This window comes from Argiope bruennichi, chromosome 4 (assembly GCF_947563725.1).
Source record: "Argiope bruennichi chromosome 4, qqArgBrue1.1, whole genome shotgun sequence".
NCBI lineage: Eukaryota > Metazoa > Arthropoda > Arachnida > Araneae > Araneidae > Argiope > Argiope bruennichi.
Window position 1 is genome coordinate 53,443,234 of NC_079154.1, and position 14,532 is coordinate 53,457,765.

At 30.0% G+C, this 14,532-nt stretch overlaps 2 protein-coding genes across 2 annotated transcripts; both read right to left on the reverse strand.

Moving 5' to 3' along the window:
• Positions 1-2,884: 2,884 nt before the first annotated feature.
• LOC129966180 (major facilitator superfamily domain-containing protein 6-like) lies at positions 2,885-11,739 on the reverse strand. Its single transcript, XM_056080583.1, has 4 exons — positions 11,720-11,739; positions 9,380-9,534; positions 4,683-6,065; positions 2,885-3,114 (listed from the first exon to the last, which is right to left on the reverse strand). Exons 2-4 carry the CDS (start codon positions 9,531-9,533, stop codon positions 2,948-2,950), a joined length of 1,704 nt encoding a protein of 567 aa, XP_055936558.1. The 5' UTR covers position 9,534; positions 11,720-11,739; the 3' UTR covers positions 2,885-2,947.
• Positions 11,740-12,782: 1,043 nt separating this feature from the next.
• LOC129966263 (KRAB-A domain-containing protein 2-like) lies at positions 12,783-13,580 on the reverse strand. Its single transcript, XM_056080677.1, has one exon. The coding sequence runs from the start codon at positions 13,578-13,580 to the stop codon at positions 12,783-12,785; it is 798 nt and encodes a 265-aa protein (XP_055936652.1).
• Between the last annotated feature and the right edge of the window lie 952 nt (positions 13,581-14,532).

The window sequence follows — 14,532 nt, forward strand, 5'->3', positions numbered from 1 at the left end:
TTTTGTTTCCTTTTTATTATTCACAATTTCGTCTTTTCGAAATTTAAATTCTAAAAGAAAGTAGAATGAAAGCATTGTCTTATCTCGTTTTTCTAAAAATAGTTTTTTTAAAATATTGCGCTTACTTATTTGTTTCAGTCTAGTCATGTTTTGGCTTTTAGAATAATCGAAAAGAAAGTAAACATTTAAAAAAATCATTTAAACATGTACTTGGAATGAAATCAGTTTTAAAACTTATTAATAATATAGGTTTTTCCTCTATTCGGTTTGTATCTGAAATTCCAAAATTAATATTTGTAGAGGGGCGATACTTTTTATAACTTCATTTAAGGTAAATGAAAATAATAGACGGGTTTCAGGAAAAATTATTTAATTATTTTCTAAGTTCCACATTTTACAAGACAAAATAAACACTCACCCGATAATACACGACACTCACTTAAAATACAATCTAATAATGACTCCCAAGAAGAATCATGGGGAATATACCTTGATCGTAATAAGGTAACGCCATCTGTTGTATCCAAAGAGAAGGTAGTAGAGTTATGTAACCGCTACGCATTCATGTTCCATTGTATTTTTCTTGACGAAGCTTATTTAAAAAATTTTGGTAACTGTAAAAGAGCAGTCTTATTTTCTTTAAAAATCAGCAAATCGCCACTTAAAATAATTGGAACTACTCTAACAGCTGTTTGCATTGTGCAAATTTATTTTAAATTATTGCCCTTTTTTTTTTTTTTTTTTGAAAAATAGAATGAGAAAATATGTGTAGAGTCATTGAATATACTTTTTTCAATTCGCCTTAATATATTTATTTTACTGATTCTAATGATTTTCACTCCTTTCAATAAAAAGTTTGAAATCGGAGAATTATGTTATTGCAAATCATCCATGATTGATTTTTCAATAATCATTTATATTTTGATCGATAATGTTGAAGTTTCTAGAATAAGGATCCATTATTTGTGAGTGTGCAAATTGATGCAATTGAATGTGGTGAACTGGCTGTGGAAGTCGTAAGGGATATCATATTGGAAAAATGTAAAGTTTATTTTGGTAGCGAATGGTCAAATTGTGATTTCAAGAGTCAGTTGGAAAACTATATCTAGGACCCTATCGTAGTCAAGGTGATTATCGTAAAGATGTGTTTGTTTTTACAGCTTGTGTAAATGTCGATTTATTGATTAATAGATGAATTGAATAGTGTATTAAATATTCTGGAGATGTAATTTGTGTATTATTTTGAATTAACAGTTTTTTATTAATTTTAATGTGCGTTTCAAAATCTTGAATATTTTTTTCATTTGTCATAATATTCAATTAGTTTAATTTTTATAAAGGATCGTTTTCCAACTCTTAGCAAGAATGGTTATAAATTATTCCTGTCTAGTTCGCCGGGATTATTGATTATGTAAAATTTTATTCAAAAATATTTTGCGCTTTATGTAGTGTTAATAGTTTCACAAGCAAAATATTTTTTTAACTTCATTGATGCAACTCGTGCTATTTTCGATACATTATGCAATTATTACATTGTGCTGTACGTGTCTCTAATTTTCTGTCATTTCATTTATAATTTGAAGTTTTATCTCATAAGAGAAGTTATTAAAATAAATTAATCAAGCAACATGCTGCCTGAAATTTTGTCTGTATTGTAGAATATATTTCATGATTTACATGATATATTAATATGTTATTTAATAAAAATATCCAGCGTATTATAATAAGAATGAAAAAAACATACCATCAAGCTAAAAGAAACTTCGTATAAAAATGTTTAAAATTCGATGAATTTTAAATATTTTTATGATTGCTTAGTATTATTTTAAATTACGGATAAAGTCTGCCTAGTTCTTTCCCATTTCTCCATCAAAAGTATTTCCTTTTTATAGCTGGAAATATACAATTGATATTTTTTTTATTTTCGAATATCATGAAATTTCCATAATAAATAATCTTACCACTTATCATAAAAATTAAAGCCTGATATCTTGCAATAGATGAAACCACTGATGCTTTAATCAAATGAGTGCCTAAATATTACCTCATAAATAAATTCAGAATGTCATGAAATATTTGTTGTTTATATTTGCAACTTTAAATCCCCCCGAAAAAGTTTTTTTTTCATGGCCAAAAGAAGAAAATAAATACGAAAGTGATATTAAACACTAATATTAAATAAAAGAAAATAAAATAAATTTCAAATAGCTGCTAGGAATATGTCGGTGAAATGTTTTAATGAAGTTTGTTTATCAAATTTTTTTTATTTACCAATAGGCAATAATTATCAAATTTTTTTTATTTACCAATAGGCAATAATCATAAAATAGCCAATGTTTTTGTTTCTTGTACTACAAAAACATATTCTAATTATCTCTACTGAAGGAGCCTTCATTGTCATCAATATTATACTTTCAGGTTTAGCTAAAAATATTTATTTATCTTAATGACCCTGAACAAATATTTTCTAGATGATAATTGTTTTCTAGATTGTGTATCTTATATCTTTAAATTACCAATTCTTGTATATATATTTATTTCGTGTATCTCGGAAACGCCTTTCACGATTTGGATCACATTTGATGACTAGATAAGGTTTTGCTTTTTAAGTTTTTCTATATGGGTGTCTTTCCTGACAACCACATAGAAAACCCACCCCTGATTCGTATCTGAATATCTTCTGAAAAAAAAAAAAAAACCACCACGATTTTATATATAAAAAAAAAAAAAAAAAAAAAAAAAATTATAAAAAAAATTTACCGAGTGAAGTTTGGTTTATCAGATTAATACATTATGCTCTGTATTGTATTCGGTGAAATATTACTGTATAATACCAAAAGAATACGCAGACTATTTATAGAAATATTTTAATAATAAATTTAATGATAATAGCGATGGTAATTGTGATAAATGAGGTAGATTTTTTTTTCATCTAAGTAATGTACATTCATTGCTGAGTTAAACTGAAGCAACGTTTTTGTTTCCTAATAAGTAAATGCAGTATTATACTTAAAATCGTTGCACAGCCTGCATATATGCTAGTATATAAAAACGTCCTGTGGCCACCTATCGAATCAAAACCAAGTCCCGCAATAATGCATCCAATTCCAACACCTGAAAAGATAGTTATAAGCATCAAAAGTTAAGAAAAAGTAATAGATAAATATCACAGTCTTTAGTACATTTCTGAATTAAACATACATCTTGTATAATCAAATCATTTATTTGGCAACAAACACACAGAACACAAAGAAACTGAAAATATGCTTTTATTTCATTTAAAATTTTAAAACCAACAATTAATTCTTAGATATGCAGAAAAGTCATTAGTAGTAAAATAGAAATTCAAACATATTTGGAAATGTTTGTTAAAAATCTTTAAATTAAATAATTATTATTCTGTAACATTAGAATCGAGAATGTTTAGTTACAAAAAAATATAAAACCATCTTAAACTAGACGTTATAAATAGCTTCCTTAAGGTGCAATTTAAGTTAAAATTATTTTTATTATAAATATATTAGGTAAGAATTTCTTATTTTTTATTTTTGTACATCATCATTTGATGAAAAATCTTTCCTGGTATTCAATATGAAAATGAATAATTAAATTAGCAAAATAAAAATTAATTTAAAAAAAAGTGAAACTTTTGTTGAACTTTGAGAAAAAGAAAATTCAAATAAATTTAATTATTTTAGTGAATTATTTGAAGTCAATTATTTTCTTAATATTTTCTTTATAAATGATTTTAAAATAACTGAACCCTTAGATAAAGTCCTCAGCACTAAAATCTTTTGCGCTTGTCCATTTTGGAGTCAAAACCAGCAGTTTAAAATATCCAGTTATTACATATAGATTGAAATAAAATGCATAAATAGATTGAAATAAAATGTAAATAATCATGATATTAATATTAATAAATTTTAATAATATGAGAAAAGTTTATCTAATTTCAATAAAAGTTTACGTTGCAATGTCTTCAAAGTATACACTTTATCCTTCATTTATTATGTTTCCAATATGATCAATATTTCGTTCTAGATGATAATATTTAATGTAAATTGCATATTATCCCTTTTTTAAGCACTTTTTTCAATATTTATATAGCTATAAAGAAAACTTTATGTTCGAATACCTTAATAAGTTTATTTCCTTGCCAACTATTGCTTTAAAAAGTAAAATAAGTATCAATTTAACAAATATTGCATTTTAGGTATTTATTTGGAAAAATGCATAGTATTTCTAATTAGTAAATATAATTTATGGAACATAGAAATGCAGAAGTTTGAGAAAATATTTCAAGATTTATACAATGTGTTTTCCTAAAAGCATACGACTACAGCATTTTAATTTAATATTTGAGCTTGATCATTAATTATGTAATATAAATCGCATACTGCTTTCTAACAAAAATTTATTTTGCATTTATAACAAAACTATTATAACAAAAATTTATTTATTACATTTATTTACGTAAAATTTGTAATTTCATTTAAAAGTAAACTAACTGTTCATTATATATTTTATCAACAATCATTCAGTCTTCAAAATGGACAAATAGTTATATGGGATAAAACATTATTAAAAAGTAATAGGAGCTCATCACATTACATCTTTAAAAATGTTTTTCTTATTTCTCAGATTGTGTTTTTAAATATAAAAAGTCGATATATTACACTTACCTAGTCCTTCGTGAGCTGTAAATAGCACTGCTTGAGTTGTAGCTTCAGTTCCAGGTTTAGCACTAAGTTTGGCAAAAGAAGCCACGTTAGTATAAAATAATCCATACGTGAATCCATGGAGCACTTCTGCAGGAAGAACGAACCAAGGATTCTGCAATTGGCTATACCATAAGAACCGAACACTATACGCTGTCAGAGCCAATGTTAGGACATTGAAGTGACCAATCTTCTTAATAAACCATGCGGAATAGAACATGAATGGAATTTCCCCAAAGAAGCACTGGACAAACATCACCATACCGCAAAGGAAGCGACTGCCACCAATGTCCGTCAAGAACAAGACTAAGTAGAACCACATAATCCCAGTTCCAACGCCGTTCATCAGCACGCAGAATTTGAAAGCAAGGAATTCTTTTGATGACAAAACGGTTCCGACATCTTTCATAAGATTTTTTGAAAACTTAGGTTTTGCCATTTCTAGCTTTGTCATGTTCAGTAACGATAGGAATGACATGATTGCCATCAGAATCCATGAAGCTAGGAAGTCACCTGTGTAATCGTTAAGAAGTCCACCTACAGGAGACAATAGGCCCCATCCTATAGCACCCCAAAGTCTTTGGCGACCAAATTCACCACCTGTTTTTTGTACACTTTCGCAGCAAGCTGTATCAGTAAGGGTGAAAAGGCTATTTGCACATGCCATACTAATTGTTGTAAGCAGTGCAAAGCACCAAAACTGATACTTTTGGAAATCACTTACAGGCTTTGTTTCAATAGGAATTTCTGTTGTACTAACTTCACATGAAATGCTCTGACATTTGTCATTTGGCCTACAGCATATTTTGCACGAGAGAGAATTAGGTAATGGAGTTATGGTTTCTAATCCTTTGTCCAAAATTATGCTGTGTTCAGCATTATTGTCTACAATTTCAGTACCATTCGTTTTATTTTCAGAGCACTCATAAAGAAAGCCTGACAAATACTGGAGCGATTGACTGCACATATCTTCATATTTGCTTTTGTTAAAATATATTGACACGAGGCTGTTATTTTGCTGATATTGACATACGATGTAAGCATCAGAAATGTTAAGAAATTCATAGCGAGTATTGTTGTTAACGGCATGGTCCCGATTTGCACTTGTTGCTCCGTTTTCAATTTTTGGAACAACTAAAAGCAGAAAAAAGAAGACACTAGTCACCACTGACAGAGTGAAAATGATGGCCTTCAGTTTGTTGAAGTAGTCGGAGACATATCCAATCGATGGTTTGGTGAAGATGAAGATGCATCGCTGAGTCGTCAAAATGGCAGAAAGTGCAGAAGCTGAAATACCGACTCTCTTTTGGGCGAAGATGGTTATGTATGGCAAGCAAGCACCAAAAGCTGTGAAAAAGAAAATTATATATATATATATATTGGGATTCATCCTTTACCGAAAATAAAAATAGAACTTTCTTTGCATATTAGATCACTCGATAGATGGCGCTGGGACCCTACAATTGTTTTTTACCTTAAATACGTTAGCTTGGTGGTCTTAAAAAGTTGGAATCACAATCGATAGCTTAAAATTTCTTTCCCTGCTGCTGGTATGTCCCTTCATTTTTGTTTCATTACTGATTTGAGTGTTATTATATGGCATTTTGTTATTATTGTTATTTTTGTTATTGTATTTTTACTTATTAGTGGATATTTTCTTCTAATTTGTTGTTTTGTATTTTCCTTTCTGTTAAAATGGTATATCTCTTGGGCCTAATTTCTGGGGATTTTTGGATCACGAGGATCATTAGACTGTCTTGTCTGCATTCCTTCACTGAAAAAATCCCCTTTTTTTTAATCAATTCCTTGAGAGTGATCCGTGAAAAAGTCTTCAGGTCGGATTCATATTTTATTCGGTTTAGTTATTTTTTCCTATTAACTTGATTTTTATACTTTTGTCTCAATTCATCTGTATTAGCTGCATTTACACTTTAGAAATACTATGAAGCTTACGCTGGTCATTTTTTTGATTTTAGTTTGAATAAGAAATAATTTTTAGTTGCGATTCGGAAACTATTTCGTTTTGTTTTAGTTTTAGTTTCGTTTTCAAAATATTTCTTACTTTAGATTGGTTACTTATATATATATATGTGTGTGTGTGTGTAATAATATTTCTGTTTTTTTTGCCGGTTTTAATTTAAATCTTTATTTATTTCCTAATTTTTTAATCTTAATTTAACCCATGTTAGCTTCATTTTAAAATGTTCTTTTATTTCGTGATCCGATGTGCATTTTTTTATTTAATTACTTTTAGCACGCTTAAGAAAATTGCTGATTCCGTCGTTCTCACGCCAAAAACAAAGCGATAAAAATCTTTTACACCTGTATATTTTTTTAAAAAGGTACCTAATATTCACTTGCCTTAGTCGATACATAACAAAGAAATCCCTATTAGAATCTCATAGTCAATTCACCGAAGAGAAATATTTCTGTCACTTGCTCTTGTATCGCGATGTATACTGATCTCTCTCTTATCGCTTTTTCTCTGTTCATAATATGACTCTTGGGTGAAATAAATGGAAGTTAAAATTTGAAAAGTTTCTTCTTTTCGCCACACATTTGCGAAATTAGGTTCAGGATTTCCATGCTCCTCTTAATTAGAAATCCGTTTACTTTATTGAACAATCAGATATTTTAATGAATAACAAATATATCTATCCCGGAGGACGTGTGTTAGGCCTCTGATGATCGAAGAATTAAAAATATATCACAGAAATTCAATTTTTAATAGAAATATTTATTTTAACTGCTTTCAAGATTAGCTGAAAATTGATCACAGTTATTTCCAGAATTTGATTTTTTTTTTTTTTTTTATCTCAGAAAACATGTTTGGGCTTCTGAAGCCCAGTGTACGTCCTCGTTTTCCATGGACTGCGAAACGAGGACTGAATTGCTTGGAAAAAGTCTGAGTAAAAATTTTATTTTGAACTTAATAATATATCTTTTCTATCAATAAATAAAAATTTATATTTCAGAATCGTACTTTTTCCCAACTTTTAGGATCCCATAACTTTTAAAATTCTTTTCAAAATTTTATGTTTTAAATATTTTGAAATGTGGAATTTTAAATGATATAGTTATGTAAAAAAATTATTTTCTACATTTAATACTGTCCTTTCATGCTTACATACAATAACATTTTCTATAACATAAATGTCATTCCCATTGTATTTTGTCATAAAACGGTTCTCTGAGCGTGTTCCCGAATCAATACAAATAACGCGAATATTTACGAGTTAAAAAAGAAACATAGAATTTAGAGTTTTTAGAAATCTGTCTTTTAAGATTACGTACCATAATCTACAAATTATTTTTAAGCGAGGAATACATAAGTATTCAATATATATATTGTTACGGAATTTCCTGGGTTCGTTTGGATAGTGGGGGTTATATGGTGTGGAGAACACTCAATCAGCAGGTGGCAGTAGAAAATGAAACAACGACGTTTATTTACACGAATACACACAGGACAGCACAAAGACGACAACTATATTATATACAGCACAGAAGACGATTATCTTCAGCCGAGACGTGCAGCAACAACAGCATACACAGCAGCATATAACAAGACAGACAAACAGTAGCGCACAGCTTAGTTCAGCACTAGCTTCACTCCGTCGCTGCTCTGCGTATCTCTGGAAGGGCCGTTCTTTTCCGTCGATCCCGACGACTCTGGTTCACTACTACTCTGCTCTGCTCTGCCGCTTCCGACTTCTTCCCAATTCACCGTCCTGGTTCACGACTGCCCGGCAGCTGCGGCTGCTTCCTTTTATAGGTCTCAGGAGGCGGGGCTAGAAGCCTCTCAACCAATCAGGAACGTTCGAGGTGTATCTCCTTTCCTACTGGACGGATCGGGAAAATTCTCGATGTTTCGGGTATAATCTATTTTGGCGACAAAGTCGCCAAATTCGTCGCCAAGTCGCCAAATGGTCGCCAAGTTTGTCGCTAAGCTCTGGGACCTCCTATGGAACCCACTATGCTGGGAAGCCGCATCACAGATTCGTAACAATATGTAATGATATTTTAATATCTAATTTAATCCAAATTAATTTTCTAAATTTTTGCCTCATTCGCCCTATGTCGGGGTCATTCGAAAGTGTTCTCCTGTTTCCTGATCCCATTCCACTGTTGACACTTTATGAAAATGATGCGCCATCAGTTCCACGTGCCAAGTGAAAATGATCCCTTCGGTGCTCTTATCCAAGGTTAACACGAGTATTCAATCGACACGTGGCTGGAAATCCCAGGTTATATAAGACTAGTGATCATTTGTTTCGTCCCCTCCTTACTTCTGCTTTTTGTTTCGCGTTGTTGTGGACGTGTTCTATCTGCGCCTGCTTGTAAATAAATTGCTTTCCCGGGAGGGATTAAAATGAATTTAAAAATGTAAAAAGTCTCTTCAATGTCTTTAAACCTGCTGCTTTAAACAAAATAAGGCTTACATATATATGATACTATTTAATATTTTTACTGCCTGTGGAAGTTGACTAGCTACACACAGTGGTCATGATGCACATTGTCTATACATCCATTTAATCCATTTATACATTTAATAAACATAATTTTATTCTAGTTATTTGTACAGTTTTGTAGAGCTATATATTTTGAATATTTTGATTATCAGTTATTATTTATTTAATGAAAAACTATGTAATTCTTACCTCCAACGAATAAGAAGTAATGCACTTTAAAGGGCAGCATTTCCTGGTCAATGTGCCAGAATTTCTTTCGATTATCAATTTTCTTTTCTTGAACGGATTCGGATGTAGGAACTGTGTATATCTCCACATTTTTGCCATTTTTTTCTGAAGCCATCCTATGTTATAATTAAATTTGTAAGTGACTCGTGATAATCAGGAAGAATTCTTACACATTTAATCCTAAGAAAATAAAATAAAAAATTGCAGGTTTCTACATTTTTTATGCAAGTAGTGTACTATTCCTTTCTACGAAGATGAAAATTTCCTTTTATGTTCAGTGGACTGAACGCAGTGGCAGTGTAATATGAACTTTAATGAAATATAAGTTTTAAAGCGAAGAATATATATATATATATATATATATATATATATATATATATATATATATATATATATATATATATATATATATATATATATATATATATATATATATATATATATATATATATATATATATATATATATATATATATATATATATATATATATATATATATATATATATATATATATATATATATATATATATATATATATATATATATATTAAATTTTTGAAACAAAATTTGTTTAAATTTTATTAAAAATTTATAAACATGCATTTTAATTAGTATTCTAAACAATAAATTTATTAACAACCATTTTAGCACATCTTTCCCGTGATCTGGGCGTCCCGGGTTCGAATCCCGGTTCGGGTATGGTTGTTCTTCATCTGTGTTCTATCTGTGAGGTGTGTGAATGTGCCCCCCTGTAAAAAGGGGTTGTGCAAGCGAATGTGTGAGTGCCATCTTCATATGAGCTAGAAGTCAAACTTCTGCCCTCGGGTACTCAGGGGTCTTTACCCTTAGAAGCTACTGCACCCCCTTTCTGTGGTAACGCGGACGCGACATCACCATCATCATCATCAACAATCATTTCTTTAATTTATAATTCATTTATATAAATATTACAGAAAAATAGAATCCATTTCTAATCATTAGGTATTACTAATGATTACTAATCAGTTAATTTAACCTGAGTAATGTTACTAGATTACTACTCTGGTAACATTACTCAGATTGTATCGAGAATCGAATTAAACTAGTCGATTAACTTATAATTATGTTTCGAGAATATTAAAATAGTGTATTATTATCCAGAACCCACAAGCACTGTAACTTTTCAACCCATTCACAGAAATGGGTAAATCATCGACTACAAAATTACATCTTTAGAAGTTAATGAAATAGAAATGCATCAAATTATCATCATTTTCGATAGTTGAAATTAAACATAAGTTTTGTTAAAAAAAATTAAAAGTGTATACTGTATAGAGTACCGATATTCAATTTAAATCGCCTTGCTTGTTTCTTTTTTCTTTTCATGTACTTATATTTGATTGACCTTCTCTGATTACAGTCTAGTATGCAAAATTTTACCAACTATTTTAAGTCTAATGATTTACAAAAGGATTAAGGAATCTTTAGGGAGCAGAAACGTTCCACAGGATAAATTATTGAAATCCCAATTACAGAAAAAGGAATTTTTTCTAATTAAAAATTACTGAATTAAAAGAAGAATATACTAAAGAAATATTATTAATTCACTATTATACAGCATAAAGAATTTGTATTCTAGATTTTTTTTAAATTGAACAAGTTAAAATGTATTGCGATGCATTTATCTTCAAAAACATAATAAGAAAATGGTATAAAATCTCCGTAAACAAGTTAATACATATTGAATAATTTCAATGAATATATTTTCCTTCGTATAATCAAAATAAAAATTTAGAAACACAGTATCATAAACTTTAATATTTTAGAACCTTATGACTTTCTTTTTCAATATAAATAGAATCTCAACTACACATTTCTAATCGGAAAACAAATAACAATAGATTTAACAGTTACTTATAAATATTATAATATAAAGTTTTATATCTATGAAGTGGAAAAAATTTTATCTATGCGTTTTTATAAAAGAAAAAGAAATATGTTTTGAGAAAAAAGTGAAATAAAAAAGGATTATTTTTTTATCCTAGGGACTACTGTTGTTTACATTTTCAAAGGTTAATTTATGAGCTTTTCGTTTTCCCAACCTACACATGTTATATTTTCCTGGATTCGTTGAAATATCTCAGTGAAAAGCTCATGTCAGCTTAAGGTGAAAAATTGATTTCCGTCTTTCAAAATACCCCAATTTCATGACAAAAATTAAAGCTCCCACGCAAAGATAAATAGAACAATTTATCTCTGGTTTTATGAAGTTGTAACTCTAAATGAAAAATAAATCCCTCAAAGAAACTGAAAACCTCACCTTTTGCCATATTTTTCTGCTTGCACAATTCAATAAACAGGACCCATTTGGGATTAAACTATGTACAGTATCTTTACAATAATATAAGAAAAAAGAAAAAATGTTTTCTTAGACTTTTCTCATCAACCTTTCAATAATTCCTTATTTTGCACTTTATGATTATATCAGCAATCGAAAATAAATCGCACAATTAATAACAAATAGAATAATATTTTAAATATAGAAACTGAAAATGATGAAGAATCAGTTGAACACTTTTTAAAATCAACTACTTGTATAGAAATTTCTGTTAAAATTGTTTCGGATTAAAAAACATATATATGTTACCGTTAAAGTATATAATGCAGTTATTTCATAGAATACCTAGTTATTCCATGAAATAACAGATCGTGTCCGTTAAAGTGTGTAATATGTTATTAATTTGACACTTTAACTAGTTATTCTATGAAATAACTAGGTATTCTATAAATTAACTAATGAGAGACAGTTAAAGTGTAAAATAAACAATTTATCTAAAATGAAATTAAACTAATGATAGAGAATTAAAATGAAAAAGAAGCAATTTATCTCATTTATGCAGCGTATAAATGGTATTTATGGAAAGGTACCATAAAATCATTTGTTACAACAAGGTTACTAAAATGACACTTGGAATTACAACGAACATTATTTCTAAAACAAAAACATTTTTTGTTGACACACTGGGTTTTATACGAACATTTTTTAAATCCCTGACCAGTACCTAAACTTTGAGCTGTAGCAACCGACTGGAGCGATATTTCTACATCCGGTACTTCTTCGATTTTAATTAATTTTTGTTCGCAGACACTGAACTGGGATCGGGAATATAATTGTTTTATGCGGCCGTTTCTTGTGCCCAATTGGAAAAATCCTTCTTCGGTTATTTTTATGATGATAGCTAAAATAGATTTGGCTTCACCTTTTCCTCTGTCAACTTCAGGCACTGGGATACGGACGGTAAACCCCACAGAGGTTCAGAATGAGATTTATCCGACATTAATTTCACCTTTTTCGCTTGAATTTCTAAACATTTTTTAGTCTTTTATCTTTCTCTTTGAACATTAAGTTCATTAAAACACAATTTGCAGATTTTCTGCTCAACTTCATCTTCTGAAACATAATCTTCCGAACATGATATATGGACAGGCTCCATACATTTGAAGCAAACTATATCTTCACTGCATTCTTTTAAACAGAGAAAACATACTTTTGTAATGGCATTATTTAATACTGTTTGTTCAACTACTTTTTCATTATCAAGTTGAGAAGAAACATTCATTGCAGTCAAAGTATTTTGTAATTGATCTTCGTCGACCAACGAATTAAATGCTTCCTTCGGAATGGCAGTTGTTGACAGTCCAACTCTAGCTGCGCAACCAAACATAGCCTCGTAGGGGGACCTTTTAATACCAGAATGGAACGCTCTGTTCTTCATAAACTGGATAAATTTTAACCCGTTACTCCACGAAGTTGACTGGTTGTCTTGCATCCAAGTCGTCAACATATTTTCTATGACCTGATTGGCTCTCTCAACACTGCCTTGGCTTTGGCTATGTCTTGGTTTGCCATGCACAATCTTAAGCTCTGGCCAAGTTACTTTTAAGTCATCAATAAGTTTGTAACAAAATTCTCGTCCATTGTCCGATTGCAATAGACATGGGGCTCCAAACAACAGGAATATATCAAGCAACTGTCCTGCAACTTCTTCTGCTCTCTTTGTTTGAAGAGGTCTTAAAACCACGAACTTTGTAAGATGATCTTGATAAACTAAAAGGAATTTATAATTTCCATCAGGTTGCGATTGAAAATCTATGAGGTCAACCTGACATCTTGAATTCATATGTGAAAAAAATCATGGGCTTAACAACAACACCTTTTCTGCTCACTGCGTTTCTGTTGACAAGATTCACAAAAATTCAGGAAAATCTTAATATCATTTTGCGTAATATTTTTGTAACGACGATTAAGTTCTTTTATCATTCGGTCTCTACCACTGTGCCCAATTGATAAATTAGAGTTTCGTACAAAATGTCAAACAAAGAATCACTTGAGCAATAAAACATTACATCTGGTGTTGCATTTGTTACTGGGATTATTAATTTTTCTACTCCTTAAACTTCAAGGACATCGTAATGTTTAAGTAACCAATAATCACGTGGCACTTTCTTATCTGATGTTTTAGATTTCTTTACATCAGCTAACAAACTTAATCATTTTTCACGGCTGAGCAAAGAACTGTTCTCTTTTACATCACGCTTATTTAGTAAAGATTCAAACTTTTCTTTCATTGCAGCTTTTTTTTTTTCGTTATCACTTAAAGAATTCATTGTTCAAGGCAATTTAAGGTCTTAAAAATAATTGCACTTTAACGTAAGCAAACTAAATGAATGTAATAACAAATGACTAAATTATAAAACTTAAAAAAATAAATGTATCTCAATACCTGATACGTGGAAACAGTATTTGACGAACAGCAGCCTTCACTGTACGTGCAAGCAATCAATTAACCGGAATGAACTGGCGCCAACACTCTAAACAAGTTCTCTCCCTATGGCCTGGAATAGTTCATAAATGCAGTAGGGGTGGAAGGTAAATGTATTTGTCGTGCGAGATATATGATATAGATTATTTTACACTTTAACGGGCTGCAGATCGTTATTCTATGAAATAACTAGTTAAACCATGAAATACAAGAGAGTTTTACACTTTAACGGACACGATCAGTTATTTCATGGAATAACTAGGTATTCTATAAAATAACGGATTTCATACTTTAACGGTAACATATATAC